Raw genomic sequence first — 18,677 nt, forward strand, 5'->3', positions numbered from 1 at the left:
GTTCCCAGAAGCGATGTTGGTCAGGCACCACGCCGCCTCGAACTGCAGATCGCTGCGACTGTCCATGCTCAGGAACTTCACGAAGTGCGGTAAAACGCCACTGTTAATAACATCCTGAATAGGAGGCGAGCGTTCCATTGAAAGCCATCGTCGGAATTGCTGGATAGCCACTAACTTCGTATCGAAGTCTCCGGTGATGACCATGTTGGTCGCCGCGCCTAGGTCTTCCGTTGTCGGCGGAGCGGTCGTCTTCACAGAGGCCTTGTCGTCCTTCATATTCAGCTCTCCCTCGGCGATCCACTGTTGTCTCTTCTTCACTAGGTGTTGGGTCATGTCCTGTCGCCTGATTTGGGCCATAGTGTCCTCCCGTTGACGGCGGGGGTCATCGATGGTCTTCTTGAAGTCTTTACGGCGGGTTTCGAGTCGGGACTCCATTGAACAATTGCAGCTATTTTTGGCGTTTCTGTGGGGAAGCACAGTACACAAGTCACACCAGACGATTCCATGTAGCAGCTTGACCTGCGAACGCCTTCTCTGTGAAGCAAGGCTGGCTGTGGCAGTCGTGAGTTCTCGTCACGAGCCCCCAGCCACCACGGTTGGGCGCGCAGCGCACCTCTTCCACACGGGTGGCAGCAGGCACGCTTGGCACACGTGAATGTCTGTCCAGCCGGATGGAGGGTCGAGACAGAGAGCCGGCTCTGTTTGCGAATTCAAGCGAGCGGGATCTGTTGGCGAATTCAGCTGGCTCGGACTCCTCAGGGACGCGAGAGAGTGGTTTGGCTCGGCGGAATTCAGTTACCGTGGACTGCAGCCCCGGCGTATGCGTTCGCATCGCATGGCGCACAACGGAGGCGGATGTAGGGGACGAAAAACTAGGACCTGGCCGAGGTTGGGAGGCCGTGGTGTGCGAATGCGTCTCCCTGACAGGGGTCCTTAAACTTATATTGCAAGGCTGCAGCGAGTCGGGGTGTAAAATGCGCCCGCAGGCTCCAACCGACCCGCGTGGGAGCCACGCGCCTTCACGTGAGAGCACGGCTCCAGAGCTGGGTAGAGTGTTGGAGCGAGTGAAACTGATGCTAGAATCGCCTCGCGGGAGGAAAGTGGGGCCGCCTGAGAGGACTGAGGGGTCCGCGCGTGGCAGGAATGTAGGTGTCGCGCTTCGAGAATAACCAGGGAGCTTGTGAGAAAAGGCGCCGGAGCTGGATATCAGCGGTCCAGTCGTTCTCGAAACAATAGGTGCATAAGACGATCTGACCGCCGACCTTGTCATGAGCGCGGGGTCTCTCACGTCGGAGACTACCCGCGTGTCACGAACTTCTCGGGGAGCCGCTGTGTGCGAACGAGTGTGGTGGATGGCCCTGAGCCGCCGGTCTTGGAAAGGCCCTTCATTGGAACTAACAAACGAGCTGCGAAAAGGCTCCACGGTGGGGTGTCTGGAAACGAAGGTGAAATCCTCCACGAGGGGCGAAGACTGCACACGGCGATGGATCGTGGTGATGCCCCCTACGGAGTTTAGGACCGAGCGAGGTACCTTGAGGTCCATATATGCAGAATTCGGCCTGGTCAGCTTAACCGTTGTAGAAGCGTCACAGAAACTTGGTGCACGCTGAGTGAGGTGTCTACGTACGTTGGGGCTCTGCGTAGAATACTGCCAATATGCGCAGCACGTGGCCCTAGCCTTCCTAAACGACTTCTCAAAGGTCTGAAGGCCTCTTGAGATGTCACACCAACAAAACGCTAAAAAGAGACAAAAAGCATGGCCTTCTTCTTTCGGAGCCGCCCGCCCCCAGAGGACCCGCTCAGGGCTATCTCTGGGTCATGGTCTGTAGAGAATGTGACATCTCTGGATGCACAGACGAAGCTGATTCAGACCGTCATTCATAGCACAAAGAGACTTAAGGAACTCGAATCACAGGCTCCGCTCGAGGAATCCGTGGAGCTGTTCCTTCGCGCGAGCGGCACTCTACTGGCGCACATGTCTGGCTTTCTGGACGCCTGGGCCGAGGAGGAGGACCGTGCTTGCGTCGTGGGCCTGGCCCCCCAAATGGCTTGGGCTGCTTTGGAGTGGCGCAACTTTGTGGTGTTTTGTATTCGGGAGTACCATCAAGGCGACAGCCAGCGACAGATCGTTCTTCTGGACGACATGTTGAGTAGTATATTGGAGACGCTGAGCCGAAACCCCTGTCGAGAATGTATAGAGTCTCTGACTCGGATGAGGGTGGGCGAGGCCTCAGTTCTAGGCCGAGCCGCCAGGCACGTGAACGCCGAGGTGCGCAGCATGTGCTGGGGCGTCCTCGTGGCGCTCATCGAGTTCGAGGGGACGCCAAGATCCAACCTTCCGTTCCCTGGCCTCTGCCGAGGTCCGCTGGCTGGCGACGTCGACTCACTAGTCTCGGCGGAGACCGCGCTCATGGAAGGTCTCGTACGGGAGGCGATTGGTCAGGGCGCCGTGATTCCGTTGGGCGACGACGACCTCTCACAGGAACGTGCTCGGAACCTGCAGAGTGCGTGTAGGCAGCGATCCACCAAACTGCTGGCATTGCTCCTAGAGGACCCCAGCTCACCACTGTTCAACCTTGCACTGATGAAGTCAGTGGTGGACTCGTTTCTCTCGGAGTCCTCTTGCGATCCGACTGAATGGACGGTGATTCACTCTCTAACGTCGTCTGGACAGGACTACTTGGTGGAGACTGAGGCCTTCCAACTGCTGATGACTGTCAATCTCACTGCAGTTTCTGAAGCCGTGGATTCGTACAGGGAGGGCTTCATGGACCTATTCGGTTCCTACGTCGCCACCACGCTTCCTATTTTTTCATCGCCGCCGCGGTCTGGCGGGGCGCCAACTCGATCCCTGCGACTGGAGATGGCTTCCGCGGCACTTGTGCAGTTCTGGCGGAGTCGGAGCCTGACTCGTGTGGTGGACGGCGCCATAGCCTCTGGGTTCTTGCAAGAGCTGGTGGAGCACGTGGGGAATGCGTGCCTCCTGCAGTATCCGGATGAGGATACACTGCACTCATGGATTCCACAGGCCGTGTCCAGCCGATTTCTATTCATGCTGGAGTCATCGTTGTTTGACTCGCGTGTGCAGCAGCTTATGCTGAAGTCTTCCACGTGGTCGCGGACGTTTCTCTCTTCCAATCGTAACTTTGTCGTCCACGGCCGACGTCTACAGACAAAGCTGCTGGAATCGCACCATGACTGGGTGAAAACCTGCCTCACAGCGACTTCGGAGGAAGGCGTGTCGGTCATTACGGACCTGCTCCGCACTGCCACACTCAAGAAATCCTACATCCACTGGTCAGGAGGCCGGACGGCACATCTGACGTTCGCCGGCGCCCTATGGCCGGCCTGGGCTGCCAGATCACTGACCGGCGCCTCCCTTCAGGGCAACGCGACCATCGTGGAGCTCTTAATGTGCCTTCGGGCGTACCAGTCCTCGTCCACGACGGTGTTCTCGCAACTGTTGGCTGGACTCACTACCCTCGGCTTCCGGTTGACAGATCTGGTGGACCATAAGCCCTCAGACCAAGGTCACCTGACGTCTTTCAAAGACCTGCACAACGTTGCACTCAAGGGCCTCAGCGGCCTGGTAGGTTGGCAAGCCGCTGACCAGGTCATGCTTGACTGTTTTCTGGATTCCTTAAAGGCCCTCGGGCAGCTCGTAACCGCAGCCCCGACGGCCGACTCTCTTTGTACTTACCTTCTTGCCTTGCCGCTCGAACGGCCGACCTGGGTAGCTGCTCGCGAAGTGAGTCAAACGACGTTGCTGGGCCTACTGCTGTCGTACGCTAGACTGATGCACTCGCTGCTTTCGAAGAAGGACGGATCGTCGCCGCAGGTTCTAGGAGCGCCGGAGGAGGTGCAGTCGTCGCTGTCCTGGTGCCTGGCGCGCGTACTGATATTTCTGTGCATGTGGGAGGACCGAATCAACGGCGAATCAGCAGAGAACGGGGCTGCGGATGGCTTCGTGGATGTCGTTTCGTCCGATCCGCAGCAATTACTTTTCTTTGTGGAGCTGTTGAAGGATCTGATGCGTCTGGAGATGGTACCGTGGAATGGCTCAGACTCTAACTGCCCAATGCTGGACAGCCTGGTGTCTGTGGGTATTTTGATGCACCGTAACGCAGGCCCTAGCCGCGATGCTGTGGGTCGCTTGCAGCTCCCATCACAAGCTGTTCGCAGTGAGCGCTGCTGGAGGCCACGCTCGACTCGTGACTCTTATCGGTGAGCATCGTAGGAGCCATGAATGCAGCAAGTGTGCGAGCGCTGCCTCTAAAGCCGCGAGCCTCAGACTCGCCAGAAGAGCAAACATTGACTGCAATGCTGCTGGGCGAAAACGGACTGCTCTCCGTCCGTGAGGCCATGGAGCTGAAGGCACTGGCGTCCCGGGCCGAGGTCGTGGTCTTGACGTTCGCTGCCAACGAGGGGGACCAGCCGTCCAGCGTACGCACAGACTCCGACGGAGATCCCACAAGAGTGCTAATCTCTAACCAGGCAAGCGAGTTGTGTGAATTGAGATCTATACTTGCGGACCTTTGGAGAGAGCGACCAATGGAGACAGAGGCCTCGAAGGTCAAGGTTTCCGTATTGGAGGAAGAGGTTGAAGTGCTCCGCAAAGAGAACGCTGAGGTGGCCTCCGCCCTCAGAGAGAGCGTCGAGGAGGCTGCCGCACTTCGCCACACCTTAGCCTCTCAGTCTGTGGCCCACGAGAAAGAAACACGACAGCTAGCCGTGGCATACTCCCAGATGGAAGCTGCATATGACGATGAGGTCTTCGATGCAACTGAGCTTCTGGGAAGGTTCCAACGAGTAATACATACTGAGGGTCTCATCGCCACAGATAACGAGGGTGGGTAATTTAGGGCTCTTAACTATGCAGGTCGTAGTCTGGTTGCCTTGTGTCAAAAGAGTCTATTGTCGTGATTTATGGACGATCCTGAAATTCGCCGTGCTGCGGTGCGCTCCGACTACCGCAAGTTTGATCCAGCGCTAAAGTTTGCCGAGTTCACACCGGAGTCCCCGGCTCTTGCGTTCACACTCGTTCGGGAGGACGGGCGCGCTCGGTCCGGCATCATGGATCTCCCACACGGCCCTGTTGAGACGCCCGTCTTCATGCCTGTGGGAACTCAAGCCACCATCAAGGGGTTACTGCCTGAGACTGTGGCAGCCTTGGGTCCTCAGATCATCCTTAACAACACATATCACCTGGCCAACCGTCCGGGAACCAACATTCTGGAGAAGGCTGGGGGTTCGCACCAGTTTATGGGCTGGAACCGCAATCTTCTTACCGACTCCGGGGGTTTCCAGATGGTCAGTCTGCTGAAGCTGGCAGAGATAACCGAGGAAGGAGTACGATTTGCGCACCCAGACACCAACGAACCCATGCTTCTGACGCCTGAGGAGTCCATGCGGACACAGAACATCATCGGAGCCGACGTGATGATGGCCCTCGACGACGTGGTTCCCGCTACGGAGCCCACGAGATCCCGTGTGGAGGAGGCGACGCACCGCACAACACGCTGGATAGACCGATGCATCAAGGCGCACGCGAACCCCAGCACGCAGAACCTGTTCGGCATCGTGCAGGGCGGGCTGCATCCCGACTTGCGTCGCGTGTCACTGGCCGCGTTGAAGCAGCGCCCTCTGCCTGGATTCGCCATCGGAGGGCTTTCCGGCGGCGAGGCCAAGGGCGACTTCTGGCGTATGGTTGATATCTGTCTGGGCCCTGACGGGCTGCCCGCAAATAAGCCGAGGTACCTGATGGGGGTGGGGCATGCTGTGGACATTGTGGTCTGCGTGGCGCTAGGCGTGGACATGTTCGACTGCGTGTACCCGACTCGAACGGCGCGCTTCGGTACAGCACTAGTAGACTGGCGTGGGTATTCGTGGGGCGTAAAACGCAGACCCGGGTAATCTGAAACTCAAGCAAAGCCAGTACAAGCACGACATGCAACCCATAGACCCCCAGTGCGTCTGCACGACCTGCGCTCAGTACTCGCGAGCGTTCCTTCACCGCACGGCCACTCGTGAACCGGTGGCGGCGCAGCTGATCACGGTACACAATCTGCACTACATGAGTCGCCTCTGCGCGCGAATGCGAAAGGAAATACAGATGGGGCGATTCCAACAGTTCGCAGTCGACTTTCTAAAGCAGCACTTCCCTGCAGAGCAAGCACCTGCACCCGTGTGGATCCGTGAAGCGCTAATGGCAGCCGGATTCGACCTAGCTCTGTTGGAATCTGTGGAGTGGGAGCTGACGTCCCTTCGTGTACGTGAACGGGAGGGTTCTGCAGATGTCGAACCTGCACCCAAGCGAGTCAAATAAACATTTTTTTTGGTTTTGATGGAAGAGGCAGCGCAGTTGAGGGAGCTCTTCGGATTTGACTCCCTAAGGTCCACTCCCGAGCAGAGAGATGCTCAACCAATGCCCGCTGAAAGTGAGATAGACAAAGCCGAGCGATTGGAACTCCTCATGGAGGGGGAGCCCCAGTTCTTCCCGAAGGCTGAGGTCTTCCCTTTGCATCACGGAGGCGACGTGAACTGCGTGGCCTTGCATCCCAGCCAGAATCGCTACCTGTCTGGAAACCTACAGGGTGACCTCTGTATGTGGGAGCAGGCCTCGCTCAACTCCAAGGGCGAACCCTTCCGTACTTTTGAGCCTTTCGGAGGGCACCCTGTTGAGAGCATCGCTTACAACGCACACGGTCAGGTCTTCATCGTTGCAAGCGGCGACCCCGTCGTTCGCATTTTCGACGGTGCCCGCGGAGAGCATGTCCAGGAGACAGTCAAGGGCGATATGTATATCCGTGACATCTCGCACACATACGGACACACACATTCCGTGATGCAGGTGCAGTGGCACCCCTTCGATCGTGTGAAGTTCGCCTCCGCTGGAATGGACTGCAGCGTGCGGCTTTTCGACACGGACTCCAAGTTGATCGGCATCGACCAGACGTTACCATCAATCCACGTGTTGAAGGGAGTTGATCACAGGAACATGAATATATCGCGGGTACAGTTTCATTCCGTGTGTCATTCCCACGCCACTGGCAAAACGATTATCGGCGGAGCTAGTGACGGCTCGGTGCAGCTCTGGAGAGAACGCCGCAAGTACGGCAAGCCAGACCAGGTGCTACGCGGGTTCCATGATTCTCCAGTGGGTCAGGTCGTCTGTGCTTCCGATGACTGGCGGGTGTTCACCCGTGAAACTTCCGGACCAGTTAAGTTGTTCGACCTTCGAAAGCTCACCCAGCCTGTGCTGGAGTGGAACTGGCTGCGATCCTCGTCCCGCAAAGTTCCTCTCTGTCTGAGTCCATGGCATGACCAGGAGGTCATGATGGTCACCCATGAGTCCGAGGAGGGCATTGCAGACATTGTAGCCTTGGACACGTCCAAGGTGTGCCACCCAGTTGGTCGTATGCACACCAGCACTCGCGTGAACGACATTGTCTGGAGTGCCCTCTCCAATCAGCTGTTGGCCGCGTGTGCCAACGGCAGCGTGCTCAACTACTATGACAAGGATAAGAGTGTGGATGGCGCGTTGATTTACGCCAGCAAGGAGCCTCGTCTTCAGCCCGATCTCGACGCGATTGGGAGGATGGACCCGGTTTTCGCACCAAACGACCCCTCAAGTCTACCTACAGGCTACTTTGAACTCTACGACGGCCAGATAAAAAACCTGCGGCATCGAGATCAGATTCAAGCACGACAGAAGACAACTGTGCTCGAGAAGCCACTGGACGACCAAGTGGCCTACCCACGTAAAGGGGTAGGACTTACGGATCCCGGCCGGGAGCCTGCGGAACTCGGAGTCGGAGTGAAGGACAGCGACAGCGCGACAGTGCTGAGAAATGTGGCACAGCGCACCGGCAGCAACTATTTCATGAGGATGTACGACCGGACGCAACCCAACAGGCAGCTGGACACTCGAACCAACGACGACTCCCTGCAGGCGTCCTTGTTGAACCAGAGCCAGCGCTGTCCAAAATGCGGTCTCAAGATGTGCGTTTGCGGATATATGCGGGAACAGAAGCGTCAGAAACTATCGTGACTTGACGAGGCCCACCAGTGTCAACGCGCCGGAGTCGTCCAGAACTAGCACCTCTTGAGAGGTCTCACGCCTGACAGGCAACATCTGCACCGGATCCCCCGACAGGCGAAAGGAGGAGACGTGGCGGAGCACCTCGAGGGCTTTGCCCTGAATGTCGACTTCCAGCACGTGAAGCACGCCGTCGTACGACGCAACCAGAATACGGAAGGTGCTTCCGTTGAAAAGGTGTCTGTGTAAAACGCTCTCTTCGCTCACTCTACAGCCACGGGGTTGGCGATTTCAGGTTCTGACAGTACGCCCACTGGGCGTATCCCGAAGGAACCTCGGGAAGGGTCTCCGTCAGTGCGCAGGAAGTGAACACCTGACAGGAAATCAGTTACACTCACAGACGGACCTGTGGTAGCCAGGGACGTCGCAAAGCCGCCTGTGGTGTAGAACGTGCCTTTCAGAGGTCCGTCTGCCCCTAGGCTCTGAGCGTAGAGACGAGGAGACGCAGCGCACAGGAAGATGTGCCGAGAAAGCGTGTCGGACTCGATGAACCCGGCGCAGGTGACTGGGCAGTGCTCCGTACGGTGCAGGACTTCTACCAAGGACTTGCCTACCGACCAGACCATCAATCGTCCGTCTGCAGGTGTGAACTCGGAGCCTCGAGAAGCTGTCGTGCACGCCAACTGTAGCTCGGATTCAGCGGTCTCTGACATGAATTTTAGGCTGGTCACCGTTTCGTTAGGGACCATGGGCACCTTTCCCACGCGGACAGGAGACGACCCGTCCAAGGTGTAGACGCTGAGGGTGCACTTGAACCCGGTCAAAGAGGGAAGCCGCGCCTGCCGCTCCAGGTGTCGTTTGAAGGACGTTCGGTTGTCGACGCCAATGGGGCGGTTGCAGTTGAGAGCGCCCAGCGCTGACATAGGCGCGATGTTGGTGAGGTTGGGTGAAGGATCTACGGATACGACAGCCAGGACAGCATCCTTCACCGCCAGTTTCTCGTATGAGCCTTTGAGTACTTTTCGAGAGCACAAAGGAAGGCGGTCCTCCCAGTCGCCCGTTACACACAACGCCAGCGACCCCCTTTTGAAGATTACGAAATAGCAAGGGGAGTCGACCCAAGAGAGCGCCACCGGTTGCACGTCCAGCAGCGCACATCCCAGAAAGTGCCCTCCTAGGAGCTGACCGTCGTCGCGCAGCTGCAAGCGCACGCATCTGCCCGCTACAGTGAAGACAATCCGGTCTCCCAGAACTCGCGGCCGCAACCCTCGTGTCAAGGGTGCGATCTCACCCCGCAGATCCAGCGATTTCGGGAGCTGGACGCTGACTGGAACGCACCTCGCACACCGATTATCCAGTTGGATCTCGTAGATGAGCGAAGCCTCACCGTGAAAATGAGCCACAAGCAGCAGTGAAGTACCCACGCGAACAAGATATACCGCGCGAACAGGACAAGGACCCGGTGCGGCGGCGGGATCAGGGCTCCAAGCCCACTGGGAGTCGGAGTCCTCGGTGGTAGACGCCAGCCACGGAGCCCTGAGAGACAGGCTTCGCGTGGAGAAAACCACCTCCAGAGAGGCACAGTCGACAACCTCGACCTTCTCCAGCGGGGAGTCTCCCGTCCGGGACACCACAGTGAGGAAGCCATCGGAAAGCGAGGCAAAGCTCACTGTGCGGTCCTCCGCGAACATCAATGGTGACACCTGCTCAGCCTCCAGCTTATAGAGCCGCAGCAGTCCAGTCTCGGAGACAGTCACGACCAGAGAGTCCAGGGCGTCGGCGATCACCACAGGGTCTTGCTCGGCCAGCGCAGTCGCCAGGTCCAGTCGGTTTTGGAGCATCTGGAGGTCCGCGTATGAGTCTGTCAGTGGCCAGCTGTAGACACGTCGTCCATCAACCGAAAGAAGGTGACCATCTTCCGGCGTGAGCTGCAGGACTCTACGCTGACCGTCAACGAGTACTCCACCTATAAAAATGGTCGCGGTGTCTTTTTCAATGCTCCAAGAGCACTCATCGAGCGCAGCTTTGTCTGAGAGTAGAAACGTCCTCGACCCCCCAACTCCACTCTCGGTAGACGCCACAAGCAGGGACTGTTCCGAAGACAGGGGAACGTACCACAGTGCTTCCACGTTAGGCAGCTCAAGGCGCAAGAGAGCCGTCAGGGGCATTCGGTTGACGAGCGATAGCTCGAGTACGGCGTCCGGTGTGCACACGAAAGCCGTGTCGGCGTCACGCAGCGCAATGGACCGGATACCGACACCCAGAGGCACCTCAACTTCCCGCTCCACTGATATGGGATCCACGCTGTACTTTGCTTTCTTCTTTTTGTAGCTCGAGTACAAGGATACCAGGTCGGAACCGGAGGTAGGCTTGGGTGCCGAGTGGCACGGAGCCTCCACGTGCAACGAGAGAGAGTGTAGACCAGGAGCTCCGGAGAGCAATGTGCCGGCCACCAGCCTGCCAGTGCGCGCATTGAATCCGAGCGCCGAATCTGCGGAGAGCTTTACATTCAAGGCGACCTGTCTGAGATGCAGGCCATCTGGTAACCAGTGCAGATCATAGAGAGCGCCCTGCTGGGAGAGCAGCTGCGGCGCAGGCACGGCCAGTAGGGCGCGGATGTCCGACACAGGATGAATGGAGCAGGCGCTGGATCCTAAGAAGATATCTTCGTTCATTCCATGAGGAAATTCGTCATCGATCGTGGCAGTCAAGCCGATACCCGCCAAGGTCAGAATGGTTCCTGTAGAGAGAGCGCGTCCAGTAAGAGGGACGTCCACTAGAGAAGCGCCTTGACCAATTGAGTTCAGAGTTCTTGTCTCAGATTTCATGGAGGACAACGGCACCCAAAGCACATGGGAAGGGCCAAGGATGACAGCCGCCTCTCCTACGAGCCCTACGCGAAAGGCGTCTGGCGGACAGTCCACGATTTCCTTGATCACCGGGCACACGGCCTTACCGCGCACATGCATCACTGCTGCGCGAGCCCGTGACTTCACTCCCTGCACCCCTCCTGTGGTCTCGCCGCCTAGAATCGCCAGCTTCTCGCCGCGGTAGCACCAGTCGGTCACCGAACCCAGCGCGCTGTGCATGGAGCAGTGGGTCACCCGGTGTGCCCCCAGCGCCTCGTGAAGTTGAAGAGTGGTGGCCTTTCGGGGGGGTGCGCTGCACATTGGTGCCTGTCGAATGGTAGCGTCCGAAAATATTTCGAAGGTATCGTCAGAAGTCTGGACGATCAGACTCCGCCCATCGCATTGCATATGCGGACGGAAGTCCTCAGTGAGGCGCGAATGGAACGACCGGTGTTTCGGACGCTCCACCACGCGCTTTAACGCCATATGGAGGCCAGTGGAATCCACGGACCAGAGCCGTACATCCCAGCCGGCGTCGTCCCAGACAGTCGCCACGTAACTCTTGTCCAGAGTCCAAACCACCACTTGTAGAGGAACGTCTGGCAGGCGATGAGATGCCGTCAATGTGAGATCGGCGTTGTACAGGTCCACCCTGTCGTGCGTTACGCTGAGCACTGCGCAGTCGGGGTGCTGGACCAGTGGGTCTGGGAAAATCCAATCGGGAAGCGAGGGCTCGAGCAGCAAAGCCACTGGCTCCGCAAACATATTGTATTTTTACCAAGAGGTCGGTGCTCTCAGCGTTCACATTCTATTTCATGCTCAACACCCATTAACTTTGTGACTTTCTGGACCACCTGAGCCATCTCAGCTACGCTCTCGGCACTTTGAATTCTCCGTCCCTCGTCGCCCGCTGCCACAAAATCCCCATCCAGGGAGAGTGACCCCAGCAACTCCACATCCATGTGTGAGCACATGTGTTGCACAGACTGCCGTCCGGCGTCGAAGACGGAATGCGTCATGTTCTCGACCACACCCAATACTCGGAGTCCAGTGCTGTGGCAGAAGTTAATCTCCTTCCGAACGTCAGCCAATGCGGCTTCCTGAGGGGTTGTCACAACAATGGCGCCGTCAACATCTGTCAGGTACGAAAGCACAGACAGGTGCTCGTCGGAAGTGCCCGGAGGCGTATCGACGACGAGAACGTCCAGCTCGCCCCAGTAGACGTCGCTCAGAAACTGACGAATCATGCCGTTCTTCTTAGGGCCTCTCCAGATGACGGCGGCGTCTGCCTCAGGCAGGAGAAACCCAATGGACATCACGCAAAGATTGTCGTTGACGTAGACAGGAGAGTAGCCTGACCCCGATCGGTGAATCTCGCTTCCAACAACACCACACATCAGCGGTAGGGAAGGCCCGCAGATATCTACGTCCAGCAGGCCCACTTGGAGGCCCAAGGAACTCAAATGCCACGCCAGCTGCGTGGAGACAGTGGACTTGCCAACGCCACCTTTACCACTGAGGACCACGATCTTATGCTTCACCTGTGCAAGGCACTTCTTGACATCCTCCACTGCGGGATCTACTGTTGGAGTGCCAGAGGCGCATGCCGCTTGGTTCGGGCACCCCTCACAGGCGCTCGCCACGCCGGCAGTTTCTGTCCCAAAGGGACAGTCGTCTGGTGCGTCCTCGGGGGGCTGGTTCTTCCAACGCCGTATTGCACCCCGCACGAACTCGAGCTGGCTTCCAACCACGACGCCAACCAAGAGGGCCCCGAGAATCGGGACGTACCTAGATGGAAAAAGGCAGGGACATCTAAACAAGGGTGGCATCCTGTATGTTGGGTCTGTTGAGTTCAGAGAGAGTAACGGCTACAAACCCCACTCGACCAGGAAAAGTGACAATTTCAGTGAGATGGATGTCTCGTCAACCGAGCTCCTCGCCAACCTTTTTCCCAGCAAGTTCCGCCCCAACGAAAAGAGTGCGGATGTCTTTGCCCAGATGCTCCAGTCGCTCTCGCACGAGAACGGCGACCAGCACATGCTGACCTCGCTCTGTCAGTGTGCCGCCACGCGGGAGATAGATGACCACAGCAGCGGGTACGCTCCCAGCAGCGGCTACACCACCAACAGCAGCGGCTATACCACCAACAGCAGCGGCTACACCACCAACAGCAGCTGTCCTTCTGAGTCCCTTCGGAAGGCGTCGCAATCGCCTAGCGTCCACGTACAGTACACCTGGCCAGCTTATGGCGCGAGCGGCACCGACGAGCGGTCGCTGGCGGCAGCACTGGCCTCCAACGGATCCGAAATCACCAATGCAGCATTCCTTGCCGGTATGTCTGAGTTCCAAAGCCTCCTGGGCTCCTCTACCGACAGTGTGCTCGCAGAGCGGTTAGTCCGGGCAGCCTCACCAGACCAAGTGAGCTTGATCGTGTCCTGCGTTGAGCAGCGATTTGTACATTGGTGCCGAGAAAGCTCTGCCACCGTACCGCTGCAAAGACTGATATGCCGCATAACGGCGAAGGCGGACCGAGACCGATTGCTTGTCGGTCTCCACCGCGAAATTACCACACTCATTGTAAATTTCCAGGCCAACCTCATTCTCCAACAAATGATCGTGAGCTGGCCCTTGTCGGAACTGGATTTCATCTTGGATGCTGTCGTCGAGAGCGTTCTGGAATTCGCGACACATCGAAGAGGCTGCCTCATTGTTCAGCAGTGTCTTCGGTACTTTCCCAAACCTCAACGCGACCGACTTATAGACGCCATCATCGCGCACACCTCCACCATTGCCTCTGATGCTTTTGGCAACTACGTTTTCCAGTACGTTGTAAAAGTGGTGGATCCATCTCGTCGACAACGCATCGCGCTTGCTATCGTGCCTCGAAACAAAGAGCATTCGAAGCAGAAGTTCAGTTCCAATGTCATTGAGCGTCTTCTCGAGTTTGGGGATGACGACTCACGTGAACTGTTGATCGGAGCTATTGTGTCGGACGGAGTAGATGGTGTCAAGGGTCTCATGCTCAATAGATTTGCCAACTACGTTGTTCAGCTGAGTCTGAATCTCTCTACCAATCCGGGTCATATCAAGATTCTTGTGAAGGGCATGCGCAAGTCTCTGGAACAGCGGAGACAAATGGTAGGCGGAAAACGGATGGCTGCCAAGCTCCAGAAGAAGTTCCCGGATGTACTGAATCCCGACATGGATGCCGATATGGTTAATGATCGCATCCAGAAGAATTTAGCGTTCGCCATTAGCCTCCGAGAGCAGCTGAGTCGTGAACCGTTGGATCCCTTCGACACGCATAAGAAAGCAAAGAAGCCTAACAACCTCAAGGTAACCACGGCTGTATTGGAAGGTGTTCAAAGTGATGATTGAGGGTTTGTTTATACTTTTGTCTGGCAGGAAGCGCTTGATTAAGATGGCCTAGCGCTTCAGAAAACGTTAAATCTCGCTTTGATGGGTCTGCTTGCTGACATACTAGATAGACCCTCACCTGTGAAGGACTACTTGAAGGTGAAGCCCCACCCGTCCGCATTCGAAGCGGCTTTTAACAAGGAGAGAGTCCGTCTTGGCTCTTCAGGGGAGCAAAGGGAACTTCTCGACAGCATCCAGGAACTGGAATCGGGAAAGCTGTACCACGAGATGACGATGGCGATGGTGAAGTACGTCCAGTACCCGGTGAGTAACCCTCTGTGCCTTGCAAGCTTGTTTTCTGTAGTGATGGTGGGACGGGCCAGAGACCTTAATCCTCACACGTATGTGAAGATAGCCTGTAATATCTGCGAGCTGCTACCGCCTCTAGACGCCGTACACTTCATGCACCACATTGTGGACGCGGAGGGCAAGAGCAGCGAAGTCCTCATCACGCGGCAGACTCGTCTTTGCCTGGATTTGCTCCGAATGGGTGACGTTGAAGCGGCAGAGGAGGCCGTGCAGTCCGCTCGCCACGCCTTCGATGAGACTTTCGGCATGGACGTGCTGGTGTCAGCCCAGTGGCACCACACGATGTCTTGCCTGCTGAAGGCCATGGGTGAGCATGAAGAGGCCTACCACCATCGCCTGCTCCATTTGTCTTACGTGTCGACCGAATCGATTCCGAAGGCTGACCGTACTGAGATGGCGAGCGATTTGCTGACGATCGCTCTCATTTGCAAGAACCTCTTCACATTTGGAGAGGTGATGGCCCTCCCTCTGGTGGCGTCGGCGCGCGAGCTCTCTGGGTATCCTGGACATGAAGCTTTTATGGCCCTCAGCGACCTGTGTACAGCCTTTGTGGACGCGGATATGAACGAGTTCCGACGAGTCGTATCGGAGCGGTCGGCACTGCTCGATGGCAACTCCCTCCTGAAGGAGCACTCTACCACGGTGGAATGGAAGGTGCGAATGCTGGCACTCATGGACCTGGCCTTCCGACAACCTGCAGGCGTGCTCACCTTCGAGGACATCCGGTGCAACTGCCTGCTGGATGTGAATCAGGTGGAAATGCTGGTCATGTCAGCCATCAAGAACGGACTCTTTGACGCTAAGATCGACCAAGTCAGTCAGAAGGTAAAAATCAGCGAAGTTCGCCCACAAGTGCTAGGACTGAAGAGTCGAGGGCTACAGGTCCTCGCTGAACGGACTCGCAACTGGATCGAGCTTTCGCGAGGCCTTAGCGAACACATGGACCAGATTGCCCAGGAGGGCCTAGCAAACGGAGTGTAGTGTGTAATGTGTCCCATAAGGGAGTATCGAGTGTCAGAATCCCCTGTTGTTGAGTATTGAGTGTCAGAATCCCCTGTTGTTCAATGGAGAGTAACCAAGGGCCTCACGTGGAGTACATTATCAGAACAAGGGCATAGATATCAGATTTGCACCTGTTGTCGGACACATCAGAAGCACTTTCGGTGCACGATAGCTGGTCCAGCCTCGTCGTACTCGTCGCGTGTGATCCACATCTGCTGAAAAGTTGACAGCGAGGAGAGGATCGACCCGCCAATCCAGACAGAGTACTTGCGCTCAGGCGGGCTGACGACCTTCAACTTGATCGATTGTGGCGCCAGCACCTGCAGCTCTTTCATGAGGCGCTCGTTGAGGCCTTCGTACATAGTCGTTCCACCAGAGCAGACGATATTGTTGTACAGATCACGGCGGACATCGACGTCGCACTTCATGATGGAGTTGTAAAGTGTCTGATGGGCACCAGGCGACTCTTGACCAGTAAAGGACGGCTGGAACAGCGCCTCCGGGCACCGAAACACTTCCGACCCTGAATTCTACCGCAGCCATAGACTCACCAATCATGATAACCTGCCCGTCCGGAAGCTCGTACGTCTTCGTGATGCCCTCCTCTTCGTACTGCCGCAGAGTGTCTTCGAAGTCCAGCGCAACGAAGCACAGCTTTTCCTTGATGTCACGCACAATTTCGATCTCCGCACTGGAGGTAAAGGTGTTCCCGGACTCAGTCAGGATTCGAGCCAAGTAGTTGGTCAAATCACGGCCAGCCAGGTCGAGGCGCAGTATGGCATGGGGGAGGGCATACCCCTCGTAAATTGGAACAGTGTGGGTGACGCCGTCGCCACTGTCGAGAACGATTCCGGTAGTCCTACCGGAAGCGTATAGTGAGAGAAGCGCCTGAATGGCCACCCAGAAGAAGGGCGTCTCAAATGTTTCGAACATGATTTGGGTCATCTTTTCCCGGTTGGCCTTGGGGTTAAGCGGCGCCTCGGTTAGCAGGACTGCGCGTTCCTCAGGATTAGCCCGGAGCTCATTGAAGAATGTGTGGTGCCAGACCTTCTCCATGTCATCCCAGTTCGAAATCACTCCATGCTGCACGGGATACTTCAATACCAACACGCCTCGCTTGGCTTGGGCTTCGTCGCCCACAAAGCAGTCCTTGTTTTCCATTCCCACCATGACTCCTTGGTGCTTGGGGCGGCCGACGACCGATGGGAAGACCGCATGCGGAGCGTCGTTGCCGCTGAAGCCCGCTTTCATCATTCCGGTTCCGTTGTCGAGGACCAAGGGGACATCACGCTCTCCTTCGTCTGCCATGCTGATATTCTGTATATTTCATGAGGATACGCCGTGCACACGACACCGAACCCTCCAACTACGGAGGCATCCCGTGGCAGCGCACTCTGATGGCTTCAATGGATACCAAGGACGGCGAAAAACTCTCGCATCGGATATAATGACACGTCACCCCACTCAAGTCCAGTAAATTGGCAACATGCAAGGTTACGTCACCCCACTCAAGTCCTAAAGGCCACGGAGGTTAGTTAAGATACAACCGCAGGACGAAAACTCAGCCAAAAAACGTTACGACTCAGTCCACGTGTAAAGCGCTCGAAGGCCCCTTTTCCATCTCTTCTGTCTGGCAACGCGAGTATCCTCCTTCTCCGAGGGGTGGAATTCTTGGATGTCCAGTGTCTGCCGATCGATAGCCTCAACGCGCAACGCTGCCATCATGCCAGCTCCGAGAGCAGTCATCTCCTGTATGGCTGGCCGAGCCACAGGTAGTCCCAGCGTGTCAGAGAGTATTTCGAGCAGCAAGTCATTGGACGTGACGCCTCCATCAACACTCAGACTGCAGAGAGGCAGTTCCCGCTGCATGGTTTCCACGATGTCATAGGTTTGTAGAGCAATGGACTCGAGCACGGCGCGTACGATATGTGCTTTCGTGGTGTTCTGGTTCACACCGAAAACGGCGCCTCGCGCTAGTGGTTTCCAGTGCGGAGCACCAAGGCCTGCAAAGGCAGGGACGACGCAAATGCCGCCGGAATCGTCAACAGATCTCGCCAGCGCCTCACTCTCCGATGCAGTCTTGAGGATACCCAGCTCCTCGGTCAGCCACTGTATAGCGGCGCCTGCGATAAATACCGAGCCCTCCAACGCGTAAGACGGAGAGCCTTCGGAGTCACAGGCAATAGTGGTGAGCAAGCCGTCACGGGAGTCCACTCTGAGACTGCCGGTATGCGCCAACAGGAAGCATCCGGTGCCGAAGGTGGATTTAGCCAGCCCCGGAGAGACACAGCCATGGGCGTAGAGCGCTGCTTGCTGATCTCCCACCATGCAGCTGACGGGAACGGCGCGAGAGCGCCCCCCAAGATTGACCTCACAGAACGTGGAAGCAGACGACCGAACGTCCGGCAGCATGCAGCGAGGCACGCGGAATATCCGTAGCAGCTCAAGGTCCCAGTCGAGTGTGTCGATGTTGAAGAGAGACGTTCGAGATGCGTTGGTGAAGTCCGTGAGATGCTCTCCGCCATCAGTGAGCTTCCAAAGCAACCACGTATCTATTGTGCCCATGAGGAGCTCTCCCCTTTCGGCACGGAGGCGCGCGCCCTCGACATGGTCCAGTATCCAGCAGACCTTAGTCGCGCTGAAGTAGGGGTCCAATAGGAGACCTGTCTTCTGCCGTACTACTGGCTCCAGCCCTGCCCTCTTCAGTAGAAGGCACTCGTTACTGGTGCGGCGGCATTGCCATACGATGGCGTTATATACAGGTTCGCCAGTAAGTCGGTCCCAGACAACAACGGTTTCTCGTTGATTGGCAATTCCGATTGCTTGTATGAGGCCGCTGTCTATCCCTGATAACGCGACACACTCGGCAATAGTGCTGCTCTGAGTAGCCCAGATCTCCAGAGGATCCTGCTCCACCCAGCCAGGCTCAGGGTACAGCGGTGTCAGCGGCTTCTGTACTTTGCACACGACACTGGCTCCCCGCAGAAGCACTGTCCGCGAGCTTGTCGTTCCCTGATCGAGAGCGAGGACTAGAGCCATTCGGGCCACCTCGGCCGAGAATC

At 57.0% G+C, this 18,677-nt stretch overlaps 11 protein-coding genes across 17 annotated transcripts; 5 read left to right on the forward strand and 6 right to left on the reverse strand.

The window, feature by feature from the left end:
* On the reverse strand, nt 1-435 carry KVP17_000084 (uncharacterized protein; the record flags this gene model as incomplete). 2 transcript variants are annotated; one of them, XM_068516040.1, is made up of 1 exon in its annotated part: nt 1-435. In XM_068516040.1, a coding segment is annotated over one exon (435 nt), but the record flags the coding sequence as incomplete, so codon positions are not given. The 2 variants fall into 2 exon arrangements, with proteins under 2 accessions (XP_068371464.1, XP_068371465.1); XM_068516041.1 differs by having other exon boundaries at nt 29-435.
* A 52-nt stretch (nt 436-487) lies between these two features.
* Nucleotides 488-832, reverse strand: KVP17_000081 (uncharacterized protein; the record flags this gene model as incomplete). Its single annotated transcript, XM_068516003.1, has 1 exon — nt 488-832. One exon carries the CDS (start codon nt 830-832, stop codon nt 488-490), a length of 345 nt encoding a protein of 114 aa, XP_068371461.1.
* A 924-nt stretch (nt 833-1,756) lies between these two features.
* On the forward strand, nt 1,757-4,857 carry KVP17_000067 (uncharacterized protein; the record flags this gene model as incomplete). 3 transcript variants are annotated; one of them, XM_068515820.1, is made up of 3 exons in its annotated part: nt 1,757-4,099; nt 4,128-4,224; nt 4,253-4,857. In XM_068515820.1, 3 exons carry the CDS (start codon nt 1,757-1,759, stop codon nt 4,855-4,857), a joined length of 3,045 nt encoding a protein of 1,014 aa, XP_068371430.1. The 3 variants fall into 3 exon arrangements, with proteins under 3 accessions (XP_068371430.1, XP_068371429.1, XP_068371431.1); XM_068515819.1 differs by lacking the exon at nt 4,253-4,857 and having other exon boundaries at nt 1,757-4,228; XM_068515821.1 differs by lacking the exons at nt 1,757-4,099; nt 4,128-4,224 and having other exon boundaries at nt 4,243-4,857.
* A 69-nt stretch (nt 4,858-4,926) lies between these two features.
* Nucleotides 4,927-6,325, forward strand: KVP17_000068 (uncharacterized protein; the record flags this gene model as incomplete). 3 transcript variants are annotated; one of them, XM_068515836.1, is made up of 2 exons in its annotated part: nt 4,927-5,875; nt 5,904-6,325. In XM_068515836.1, 2 exons carry the CDS (start codon nt 4,927-4,929, stop codon nt 6,323-6,325), a joined length of 1,371 nt encoding a protein of 456 aa, XP_068371433.1. The 3 variants fall into 3 exon arrangements, with proteins under 3 accessions (XP_068371433.1, XP_068371432.1, XP_068371434.1); XM_068515835.1 differs by having other exon boundaries at nt 4,927-5,913; XM_068515837.1 differs by lacking the exon at nt 4,927-5,875 and having other exon boundaries at nt 5,948-6,325.
* An 18-nt stretch (nt 6,326-6,343) lies between these two features.
* Nucleotides 6,344-8,050, forward strand: KVP17_000085 (uncharacterized protein; the record flags this gene model as incomplete). Of its 2 annotated transcripts, none has more annotated exons than XM_068516060.1 (1): nt 6,344-8,050. In XM_068516060.1, one exon carries the CDS (start codon nt 6,344-6,346, stop codon nt 8,048-8,050), a length of 1,707 nt encoding a protein of 568 aa, XP_068371466.1. The 2 variants fall into 2 exon arrangements, with proteins under 2 accessions (XP_068371466.1, XP_068371467.1); XM_068516061.1 differs by having other exon boundaries at nt 6,473-8,050.
* Nucleotides 8,051-8,301: 251 nt separating this feature from the next.
* On the reverse strand, nt 8,302-11,652 carry KVP17_000066 (uncharacterized protein; the record flags this gene model as incomplete). The annotated part of the gene is made up of 1 exon (XM_068515810.1): nt 8,302-11,652. One exon carries the CDS (start codon nt 11,650-11,652, stop codon nt 8,302-8,304), a length of 3,351 nt encoding a protein of 1,116 aa, XP_068371428.1.
* A 29-nt stretch (nt 11,653-11,681) lies between these two features.
* KVP17_000082 (uncharacterized protein) lies at nt 11,682-12,716 on the reverse strand (the record flags this gene model as incomplete). The annotated part of the gene is made up of 1 exon (XM_068516019.1): nt 11,682-12,716. One exon carries the CDS (start codon nt 12,714-12,716, stop codon nt 11,682-11,684), a length of 1,035 nt encoding a protein of 344 aa, XP_068371462.1.
* Nucleotides 12,717-12,798: 82 nt separating this feature from the next.
* Nucleotides 12,799-14,265, forward strand: KVP17_000075 (uncharacterized protein; the record flags this gene model as incomplete). Its single annotated transcript, XM_068515936.1, has 1 exon — nt 12,799-14,265. The coding sequence occupies one exon, from the start codon at nt 12,799-12,801 to the stop codon at nt 14,263-14,265; it is 1,467 nt and encodes a 488-aa protein (XP_068371449.1).
* Nucleotides 14,266-14,346: 81 nt separating this feature from the next.
* On the forward strand, nt 14,347-15,594 carry KVP17_000079 (uncharacterized protein; the record flags this gene model as incomplete). Its single annotated transcript, XM_068515972.1, has 1 exon — nt 14,347-15,594. One exon carries the CDS (start codon nt 14,347-14,349, stop codon nt 15,592-15,594), a length of 1,248 nt encoding a protein of 415 aa, XP_068371458.1.
* Nucleotides 15,595-15,761: 167 nt separating this feature from the next.
* KVP17_000064 (uncharacterized protein) lies at nt 15,762-16,923 on the reverse strand (the record flags this gene model as incomplete). The annotated part of the gene is made up of 2 exons (XM_068515795.1): nt 15,762-16,138; nt 16,167-16,923. The coding sequence occupies 2 exons, from the start codon at nt 16,921-16,923 to the stop codon at nt 15,762-15,764; spliced, it is 1,134 nt and encodes a 377-aa protein (XP_068371425.1).
* Nucleotides 16,924-17,190: 267 nt separating this feature from the next.
* KVP17_000086 (uncharacterized protein) lies at nt 17,191-18,654 on the reverse strand (the record flags this gene model as incomplete). The annotated part of the gene is made up of 1 exon (XM_068516071.1): nt 17,191-18,654. The coding sequence occupies one exon, from the start codon at nt 18,652-18,654 to the stop codon at nt 17,191-17,193; it is 1,464 nt and encodes a 487-aa protein (XP_068371468.1).
* Nucleotides 18,655-18,677: the final 23 nt, after the last annotated feature.

Source organism: the organism of the source record quoted next (assembly GCF_019968985.1).
Source record: "MAG: Porospora cf. gigantea B chromosome Unknown PgB_NODE_84_length_43949_cov_119.755, whole genome shotgun sequence".
In the NCBI taxonomy this organism is placed as follows: Eukaryota; Apicomplexa; class Conoidasida; order Eugregarinorida; family Porosporidae; genus Porospora; species Porospora cf. gigantea B.